At 40.0% G+C, this 11,257-nt stretch overlaps 1 protein-coding gene across 18 annotated transcripts in view; it reads right to left on the bottom strand.

Annotated features, from left to right (window-relative positions):
• Nucleotides 1–2,043: 2,043 nt before the first annotated feature.
• Nucleotides 2,044–11,257, bottom strand: part of FMR1 (Fragile X messenger ribonucleoprotein 1) — a 39,100-nt gene continuing 29,886 nt past the window's right edge. For 2 of the 18 annotated variants that reach the window (XM_001925732.7, XM_003360469.5), the window contains 4 exons: nucleotides 8,817–9,012; nucleotides 7,086–7,268; nucleotides 6,505–6,587; nucleotides 2,044–4,521 (listed from right to left, as the gene is read on the bottom strand). In XM_001925732.7, the coding sequence (XP_001925767.1) occupies nucleotides 4,360–4,521; nucleotides 6,505–6,587; nucleotides 7,086–7,268; nucleotides 8,817–9,012 (624 nt within the window). In that variant the 3' untranslated portion in view covers nucleotides 2,044–4,359. Of the gene's footprint in view, nucleotides 4,791–6,504; nucleotides 6,588–7,085; nucleotides 7,269–7,761; nucleotides 8,099–8,816; nucleotides 9,013–11,257 lie in introns of those variants that run through there. The other 16 variants (XM_005673955.4, XM_021080769.2, XM_005673954.4 and 13 more) reach the window with 10 other exon arrangements.

The raw sequence follows: 11,257 nt of genomic DNA, 5'->3' as shown, positions 1-11,257 counted from the left end.
GATGAAATCAGGTGAGTGGTTTGCTCGGTAGCTCTCTCCACGTCAAACACGAATACCTGGGTAACGCGATCGCACCGCTGGCGTGAGGATACCTTAGCAACGGGGTGTTCAACCCACGAGTCATTTCACCCACGTGGAGAGGTGAAATGACTTTTCCAGCAACCACAGAGCCAGTCTATCCCCTGGTCAAGGGTGGAATCTGCCTCTGGATTCCTCCCTTTTCACAGCCGAACTCCTCAGGTCCCTTTTTATCATGTAGTATCTATGCTGCACTTGCAGCTTTAAATGACATATACTCCAGGAGCACTAGTACTCTAATTCTGACACAATACCTGACAGGTTTTGATCTCTAGGGAAATATGACAAAGGTGCCTCAGTATCCCCCCCCCCCAAAAAAAACCCCACCAAGTTGCTTTTTCTTCTCTTAGCACAAGCCACCTAAGTACTGTACGATACTGAGTAACGATAATACACCCCAATACTCAGGATCTCATGCAACTACCTCTGTTGACAATTTTCCTTCCAATTTTTGACCTACCTCTGAAATCAAGTGCATGGTATACAGAAAATGATGTGAAGACCTTTAGGAACTTAGTTTTGAAGCTTAATCTTTTTTTTTTTTTTTGCTTTTTAGGGCCACATCGATGGCATATGGAGGTTCCCAGGCTAGCGGTGTAATCGGAGCTACAGCTGCCAGCCTACGCCACAGCCACAGCCACGTGGGATCCAAGTGGAACCGCATCTGCAACCTACACCACAGCTCTTGGCAACGCCAGATTCTTAACCCACTGAGCGAGGCCAGGGATCGAACCCACAGCTGCATGGTTCCTAGTCGGATTCGTTTCCGCTGTGCCACAATGGGAACTTCTGAAGCTTAATCTTTAATCATTCAGCAAGTGCAACCTGCAGACAGACTTTTAATGCCTCGCCCATTAACACAACTCATTAGCATAAAAAAATAATTTCCCCATTTCATCATAGAAAGCTCTGAGGGAAGTGGAAAGAAAATTTCTAAATAGCCTCAAATAAAATTTGGACACAATCCTAAATAAACATACAGAGGGGAAGATGCTCAGAATTTAAATAATGGTACCCTTCAAGCCTTCAGCGCAATGGAGACTAGCATCTGGTAATGGTTATTTTGGAATCACTGGTTATCAGGGACATCAGAGGGTCATGAGGGAAAGATGCTACTTGTGACCATAAAACTGGCTCAAGAGTGATCAAATGAGAATACGGACTCTAAAAGGCACTTTTCCTAAACACGAGGAGCCCGGAGACCATGTTCAGATGAGAGAAACGCCTCTGAAGGAGCCAAGAGGAGTCTCCAGATCGCTGCTGCCCACAGGCTGTTCATGTGTAGCGAGCACTGAAATGCGAAACTAGGAAAACCCAACAAATTCATGTGAGGGTGGTTGCTACTTACCACCTCCAGTGGACTGCGTGAGAGTCCAGAACTACGAGTACCTGGTAACAGACATCCAGACAAATACCAGAATGAAAAACTGGAAAAGCAGAAAACAAAGATGGATTTTTACAAAAAATCCATTTATGCAGAGAGAGGACTGTCCCGCATCATTGGATCATTTTGGATTTTCACACCGGGTTAGAACTGTGACGCTGTGACCTTCCCCTTTCTATCCCGCCTTCCAGGCTGTGCCAGAACTCCCTGAAGTGACAACAGTCAACTCGGACACATTCTACCTACGAACCTGTCATGTGATTTACTACTGAGATTCTGACAAATGAAAAAAAAATTTAAATACACAGATCTAATATTTTCCAAACGGCAGGCTATGTTTATGCGTACACAGACAGGAGTATATGTTTAATATGGTTCGGTGGCATCCTATGTAATTAATGTGTTCAAATCCTCCAACTGGGAATACGTCGAATTATTTGCAAGCATCTACATTTTAAGGGCACATAAAAGATTCTCTGCAAGGCATGATATATGCTTGGCAGGATTAACACCACCCCCGCATCTTTGATTTTTATTATATTTAGAAATGTAAGACCAGGAGCAAACATCTGTCACACTAATTTTTTGCTTTTTCATAAGTGCAACTTTTTAATAAAAATTTACATCTAGATAAACAATCTTCAGATTTTTGAAACTTTAATAAGATTTTTAAAAACATCATGACTTTGAACTGAAAAACATACACGTTTAGCACACAAATATTGTAATATGAATCAACTTCAACTCCATTTGAAAACATGTGACTCAAATTACAGTTTTAGAAGTTAGTAATTCACATTTAAGCAAGTTAGCGCCTTGCTGAATTCAGCCTTTGTAAAAAAGAGACTCAGTGCATATTGTAATGGCACAATGTACTTTTGTACCATTTTGTTGATATTTTTTCACCTTATTAAACAAGATCAAGTTCTTGAAAGTTGGTAGGTAACGGCTAACTTCCTATGACATGTGAAATTTCCAAGGTAACAGTTACATTTTGTAACAGAACACTTTCTATAGATTTCTTCTCCTATCTTAAAATTTTAAAAGCAATCATTTGTAAGGATTGCGTCAACGTCAATTTAGCAGAGGAAGATCAAACTTTATTGAAACTGCTTGCATACAAAATATATTGCACTATAACCAAACAAATGTCAACATAAAATCCAATCTGTTGTCGCTAATATGTACAGAGAATATTGCCCAAGAGCAGTTACATTACAAGGTCATTCTACCTTGGTTAATTATCTACAGTATTTTAAACCAAACAGCTTACAGATGATGTGTGCAAGGTACCAATTTCTGTTTTCAAATACTATACATTCCCAGAATAAATAACTAGAAATCAACATTAATGTTTGGCAATACTTTTAAAAGACTTTTTAATATTCTTGAAATCATGTGCAGTTTGTTGCCATTTTTATATGCTTATTTGTATGCAAGGAAAAGTAACCGGAAAATGAAAATTCAAAGAAACAAACTCACAAAATACATCAGAGGCAGAACTTCGGTTTGTACGGCTCTGTACAGATTCAGTGGTACCCCTACTTGGAGTTATTTTTTAAGAAAAATATAACATCTTAGAGTGAAGGTCCTTCACATATTTTTTTCCTCAGTAAATTTCATTCATTAAAAAAAAAAAGAGACTCAAAACCAAAACCCAACACATCAAAAAAACGAAAAGAAAAAAAAAACTAAAAAAAAAAATCATTTGTTAACCAATTCTATCTGCTTTCCAATTCTGCTATACATTAGACCTAATATTTTAAAGTTTACAAAACATTTAACTGGCTGCCAATGTTACTGAGACAAAGTACCTGTACTTCGCGGGATTAATATGCACACATGGAAATGACCTTCCCATCTCCCCCAAAGAAGCTTGAAATTAAAACAGGAAAAACGTCACCAAACTTGGGGAGGACAAAATAAAAACAGCTCTAAGTTAAAACTGGTCATCAGGCCAAAGATCAGGCATATCCTACTAACTTTCGACCAGGAAGATTTGTTCCTAGCTGAAAACATTTTAGCCTCTCTCAAATGAAAAGACAGTTATTTCTTCTCCTGTCTGTAGAGAAAAATTACACATCCCTCTCAATAACACTATTTGTCAAACTTCAGTGCAACAAAACAAAAAACAAAAACAAGTCCTATTCTTTATGCTGCCTAACCTGATGTTTATGTAAGAAAAAAAATATGGAAAGCATGCATTCCTCTATAAAGTACTAAGTTTGACAGGGTTTGCTACATCTTTTAACAATTAGTGTTTCCAACTTATCTTCCCTGAACTCTGCATCCAAATATAATATTCCTACCTGCCAAGATATAAAAAAGGCACAGATCATACAACTTTTTTTTTTTTTTTTTTTTTGCTAATGAAAATGACAAACGTCACATCACACACATCTCAGGGTCCACTAAAATACTGGAAAAGTGGACCAAAACATAAACTGACACAGGACATGAAATGACAAGAGTATTTCGAGGACTTCTAGATGGAATTAAAAACAGAAGTCTAATATAATGACCATAAATGCTATTTATTCCGAAAAACTGAAATGTCCCGGTGAGTTATCACCCAACGCAGGAAAACGGTCCAAATTAACAAAGAATACCATTGCCTGGTATTTAAAAAATAAACCAAACCAAAATCTTGTCCTGAAGTACGAAGTATGTTTAATTACTTTCAAGTAATATTTCAAATTTTTAAGATCTCTTTTTGTGCAGATTTGGAAATGGGTGCTTATGGCCAATACGAAAAACGTAAGTCTTAAGAGAACTGGTGCTCATTTCATGCCCTGTGCCACCTTGCCTACTATTTGTCTTTGGCCTAACAAAGTTTGCTAATATGGAATACGAGTTACAGAAATGGTATAGGAAATATAACTCCAGAATTACGCAGTTTAGGGTACTCCGTTCACAAGTGGTTGCTGACCGTCCACGCTGTCCGGCTTTTCCTTCTTCTGGTTACGATCTTTACCCGTGCGCAGCCGATTACCTTCGCTGGAGGTATTCTGTAAGGTTTTAGTGTGGACACTCCTTTCATTATTGCAGTCAACTCTGATCTAAAACAAGTTACAGTTGTTATATACACAGACCACATCCTATTGTCATCTGTAATTGGCCTGACAAGAAATTTAAGCCCGAAGTGTCAATTCCACAAGTTACAAGGGGAAATGGGGGTGAGAATAGAAGAAGTGCAAGAAATTAAGGTCGGGTAGGATCTTTATTTGGTTTATGATTTTAAAACACTCTTCTTCTTTAACTGGAACACACTGGTCATCTCACTGGGTCCAAAGTTAGATAAAAACTCACAATCCTACCGTGTCTTCTTCTAAGTAGAACAAAACAGTGAGAAACAAACAGTTAAAACGAATCACTATTACTGATGACAAAATAAACATGTCTATAATACCAGAGTTCCAAAAAAATGGGTTATTCTTCAAAGATTATAAAACCCAGGAGGAGAGACACAAATTAATGTCTTCCTACTCTGATGTTACCAGAGTAATAACTAACTCTCTTATTAACTAGCCTTCAGCTGACATCTTTTTAATCTATCATGAGTATGATTAAGTTTCTCTCCATGGAGGGCTCCCACTGTCTTAAGAGTAAATCAGCATGAGCGTGGGTTTCTATCAGCTTGTATTTTAGAAGGCAAGTCAGATGATCACCCAACTTGAATTCTGAAGAAGGACGGTATAGGGAAATTTGAAGACTCTAATATGTGGAAGAACTGGAACCCCAGGAAGGATGTAGAGATGAACAGAATTAAAAAATATACAATATTGAGAATTATATACTATTTTAAGCACCAACCCAGAACACTTAAACACTGCTAATGGAATTCTAGATGCTGTACAAAAGGAAGATACTATTGACAAATGGGCCTAAAACACAAAAAAATATCGATCTGCTTCAAGCACAAATGTTACACACAATCCCAAAAAGGTCCACTGCAATTTCAACATGCGGTTAGGTGCTGGTCCTGGGTGAGTATTTTCACTGGCTGTCAAGCGGGGAATTACCAGACCGGTACCTAAACGCCTTACACGTCTGTAAAGCACATGCACGTACAGTATGTCACGGATCTGTGTCCAGGTCTGAGGTCTTTTCTACGCTGGTCCTTCCGAATCAGCCAATAGTTATTACCTACTTGCAACCACTATAAATTCGAAAGAGTATTTTGCCTTGGCACCTCTGCTCTTGAAAAGTCTGTCTCACTCATCTTGGGCAGTGGTCCCAATCCAATTCACGGTCATGAAGGAACCCCAACTACCTGGAGTAAGACTTCAGAGTTACAGAAGCAGCAGAAGGGAATATGGGTTCTGGGAATCGGATACCAGGGTTCAAATGTCACTCCACTGTATACCAACTACGCAATCTTTCTAAAACTTGAGTTTACTCACCTACAAAACAGATTAAGAAAGCGTCTTACCTCGGGGGCTGCTGAAAGATTGAGATAACACACACACAAGACACTCAACAAAGGTGTCTGGACATGCTCAGGGGGAATGTTCCAATCTCCTAATCATGGGTTCAGCGCAGGTGGATGGCCAGCTTTTGTAAATAAAAGCTGACTGAGTCAGCAGGCACTACCAGCTGAGTATCATCAGCGCTGTCTATCGTGCTTATTACCCAGGAGCCAGACACCTTCTTTTCCTTACTTTCCACTCCAAGAGGACACTCTCCCCCTGCAACTCCCGGGAGGAGGGATCCACAGGGCTTACACCAAGTCTCTCTCTTCGTGGTACATTCCTAGATGTTTCTTTTCTTGGGGCATCAGGGGGACCACCGGTGTGGACCTACAGTCATACTGCGGCTGTCAAAGTCTTCACAAACACTTAGACTGCATATTCTCTAGAGAACCCTTCTCTGTACACTTGCCACAAAGGACTAAGACGGCCCACAACGGTAATGCTGAAAGAGAGTATTTCACATACACCACGTTCACAACCTTTGAGCATGTTTCACACTCAAGTAAAATAAACTCATCAACCTCAAACTACTGTAACTCAATTTAGCTGAAAAGAGGCACAGAGTTTTACCTGGAGGGATCCATCTGCTGTTCTGCCTTTCGCCTCCCTTGGATTACGCGAACGATTATCTGTTCGGGAGTGATCGTCGTTTCCTATGGGGACATTTTCAAAAGGTTCACTGCTCGCTGATTCTAACATACTTACTGGAAGGTCTGTATTCCCACATCCTCCACTTAGACAGACCAACCACAGAAGCTAAAATACAATCCACAGCTAGTGATCCCAGTTACATACCGCCTAACAGTCCAGCATGCTGCCCAGGAACAGAAAACACGCCCAAGGCATCACAATTCTGCACCAAATGTGTCGCAGGTCAACCTGAGCTAATGACCAGATGCTACGTTTAGAACAGCCCCGAGACGCTGAACTAGTTATCAGGGTTCATCCGTAATTTATCCCACATGAACCCTAAGGAAGGCTGTATCACATTGCTAATTCCATGAAGGAGAGGCTGAGCCTTTCCCGTGGTGACCAGCACCAAACAGGAGAAATGGGGTCTTGGGAACGTATCACTGAATCGCCACGATTCTTCCCCGAACTTCAGTTGTTACAATTCACCTCTGTTTCTTAACACGTGAGAACCTCTGTACCTTTGAAGCCACCTCCGCGTCCTCTTCCTCCCTGTCCTCTTCCTCCACCTCCACGCCGTCGCCCGTCTCCTCTGCGCAGGAAGTTCTCCCTCTCTTCCTCTGTTGGAGCTAATGACCAATCACTGAGTTCGTCTCTGTGGTCAGATTCTGTTTCAGAAGCATTTGATGCTTCAGAATTAGTTCCTATCGAGAGTTAAAAGTTATATACCATTGTCCGACTTTAAAAAAAAATTAGGTTAACAGAAGCTTCCAGAGACGTTTCAGGGGTAATCCAATACTCTTCCCAATTTATAAGCCCACCAAAGAGTCACCTTCCATTTTGTAAAACAAATTATCTTAAGTTGAAAATGAAGGGTTTCACAATATTTGAGGTAATTTTTGCTTTCAACATCTCTGGTTCTCAATCAAGAAAAATACAAGGTATTTTATTGCCATCTAAGTTCAAACCTGAGTTTGCCACATCGTTAAACAGCTGTGCTCCTTAAACATCTGCGCTCTCTGGAGGAAAAGTTGTCTATAACAGTTAAGTGCAATACCGTGACGAACAAAAGCTCTTATCAAGAGAGTTCCTGGTAACAAGGTTCGGCCCAGGGACAGAGGGGACTATGCACACAGTCTGGTCACCTCTGAGAGGGTGCCAAAGGTGGCCACCTCGACAACTATCTCAGGGCAGGCTCTCTTGTGGGATCAGGGACTGAAGCTAGCTGATACGGGGAGACACTTTCCTGAGGCTTGGTCCACAACCTTCCCCCCCACTCCCACTGGAGTAACTGATCATGATAAAGGAATTATTGTAATAAACCTGTCTCTCATGCCTGAGGGGGTGGGTTAGTGACAGAGGGGGCGGGAGTGGGAGGAAAGAGCTCCGCGGGGAAGTGGGACTTCAACGGCATAAAGACCAGACTGCTGGGAGAGGGATTCGGGGTGAGGTTCAAGGCTGGCCTTCGGAATAGGTGTCTCTCCCCCACTCCAGAGGATCACACCTCTACTACCTCTCTCTTCCTCTGTTGGAGCTAATGACCAATTATAGCTTCACCATTATAGCTTCATTCGTGTGGATCTTGAAGGCTTTTCCATCTTAAAGAGTTCCTTTTTGAAATGCAAATATTTGTGAGATGGATTATACCTTATACCATCATTAGCAAGTTACATAGTAGATACACAGTTGAGCAAGAAAGACAGTAGGCACTGGCAGGTGGGACAGCGTTCAGGGAAAGGTACTGGGAGAGAAGAAAGAAGCACTGAGAGAAGAGCTGGGAAGGCAAAGAGAAACTTCGCCTACTTCTTGACTGTGCCTAGGGCTGACTTTGGCCATGCCACTCAAAACCACCTCATGAGCCATAGGATGCAGACCCCTGATTTACACAGTCCATCCAGCAAGTATGACCAGCACATGCCTGACAAAAAAATGAGCCACAGTACACAAATGAAAAGTTTTGGCTATACAGTAATAAAATCAGGAAAGGCCTTGGGAAAGTCATCAACATACAAGGGCTTAAGCAGATTTATCCCCGGTCAGAACGTGGACAGAACTCACACCTGCCCTGTGAATTCTATGTGTTATTATCAGGTTTTTACTCTGTATGTCTCTCGCAACACAATTTGACCCACTGTGAATTGGAAACCATGTAGTGAGAAATTGTTATAATGGGGTTCTAATGAATATTAGAGATTAGCAGCTATTAAGTCTAGGAACAGATAAAGTTACTGAGTAAAATGCTTAGTTTGTACCTGAAGTATATCCAGGACCGCGTCTGCCGTGCCCCCTATTTCTGTAAGGTCTACTACCTCGACCCATTCCTTGACCATCATCAGTCACATAGCCTTTTTCCTTATCTGTACGATTTGGTGGTGGTCTAGAACTAGCTCCAATCTGTCGCAACTGCTCATCAATTTGTAATCTCTCCAAACGCAACTGGTCTACTTCCTATTTAAAATATACAAGATAACAGTAAAAATAATTTGACATTTTACTTAATAATATCTTTCTCCTTTTTATCAGATAAAAAGTATACTGGAAATATTTCAGTTTCAGTTCTAAATTTACAGTAAACACTGTTACACAGAATTATCAGGAACTCGAATGGTCTCCTTAAAAAGAAAATTACTATATAGATAACAGATTATTGATGTCCAGAATTAGAGATATAACAAAAATACTCAGCATTAAAATTATATTGATAAAATTTAAAGTTATTTAATTTGGCACTATTATCCGACAGAATCTGATAAGGCACAGTATGCTAGTTTTGGGACTTCTTGATAATAGGATATTGAATAAAACAACTCTAAAATATATTAATACAGATACATGACACTTAAGGTTTAACCAGCTAACCTTAAAAATCACACATTGTAAATAATCTTAATTGAAATAGATTTGCCAGTTAATATCTTAATTAACAAAACACTGAATTTGGGCCATCTTCTGTTTTCAAAAAACAAATATACTACAGTAGGTCCTTGGCTATGACTATACAAGTAAGAAACAATTATTTTCAATGAACTGAAAATGCTTGTATTTCTTATATGGGGAAGGACTATTTAAAGTTGGAGGTCTTACATCACGTCTTAAAAACCTCTTAAAGACTACAACTGTGCTAGAACAAGTATGAAGAACAGTAAGAATTCAGCTGATCAAAATATACACCGGGGGTCCGCTAACAGACCTTCACACACAATGCTTCCGACATGCTGGGTTCTGTCAAATCCAGACGAAGTCTCAATTCTAACCCTTCTCCTTCCAATCTACCCAGAAACATCTAGTTACTAGCTATAGGGAACTGGAGCAACGACTAGAGTAGTCCTAGGTGTCTCAGTCAAGGAGAGGACGCCACAGGGACTGTCCACATGAACAGTCACTGGGAGAGCCCCTGCAAAGCTAAGTTCCTAAAATCTTGGTTATGGCAGCTTCAGGAAAAGGGCAGGTAAGGAGCTAGGTGAGTTTCATCTGTGCTCGGAATCAGAATTTCTGTTTTACAAAGGACCTGAGCAAAGGAGAGACTGCAGCTGAGTGAGTGGCTTACTCCAAAAGTACAGTTATAGCTCATGGAATGGGTATATCTTGCAAAACAGAATGATATTCCAGGTTATCCCCCTGGGGCAAAGCAGCCACCTTTTGGTGAAAGATGCCAGGCCCACTCAAGGGAAGATCTGGTGATGGAAAGAATGGCAACAGGACAGCTGCTGATAACCAAAAAAGATATTCAATTGTGAAGAATAAAACAAAAGATCTAAGCAAGAACATTAGTCAAAAGAACAAGGGACTATATACAATGCAGCCCTAACTCTCCAGGTTTTCAAAATTATTTAAGCTAAAAATAGGAAGATAAACACATAGAACAGATTACACATAGAACACACTTTAAAACAAAAGCAAATAAGCAAATCAATGGGGTATCCTATCCATGCAAACCTTGCTGGATGAAACCTCCCCATTTTTAATTATTAACTGACCACCATAAGAAAGATTAAGAAGTACCTAGCTATTGTATTTTTCTTCCTTATTTGCATATAATTATAAATTGTTTAATTTTATTCCTTTCTTTTAAGAAATCAGCAAAAAAATTCTTATTAAGATAGCATCAAAAATAAAACAGCAAGTTGGATTACTTTAAAAATTCTATTTAGTACCAGTTACAGTATATTTTTGACACATGTGGATATGAAGAAGAAATCATAAAAGTGACATGGGTAAAATTCTACTTTATTGGATCACAGAACATTTTGGCCAAAAGAAATTTTAAAAAGCACCTATTCTAGGATTTGCCTACAGTCATGAGTTAGTTCATGGCAGAAGAGAGACAAGAAGCAAACTGCTGGATTGCCAATCCAGTGCTCTTTCTGCTACACTGTGCAGCCCCCACTGGTTCCTGCTTTCACGTGTGCAATTTAGAGGAGGCATAACAGTACAAATACTAACTAAAATAAGCATTTACAAGACACAAATTGTTTCTATTTTGTATAACAGAGTATAGAGAAAAATATGAAGGGTAAACATTTAAACAGAGGACTTCATGAAACTCTGGGATCTCCCTGTTAAGTGACATAAAAGGGACAACAAAGGCAAGTATTACAGACACAAAGTTTGGCCTGGAAAAAACTCACAAGGCTAGAAAGGATCAGCGGGATGAAAGGGCTCTGCACAGGATTGTCTAAGGTGAGTATAAGGG

The sequence above is a fragment of the Sus scrofa genome, chromosome X (assembly GCF_054392235.1).
Source record: "Sus scrofa isolate SSC_HxYL_T2T_F1_AM1 chromosome X, Sscrofa_HxYL_maternal_Yorkshire_Landrace_v2.0, whole genome shotgun sequence".
NCBI classification, from domain to species: Eukaryota; Metazoa; Chordata; class Mammalia; order Artiodactyla; family Suidae; genus Sus; species Sus scrofa.
This window is presented reverse-complemented; position numbering and strand designations above follow the sequence as displayed.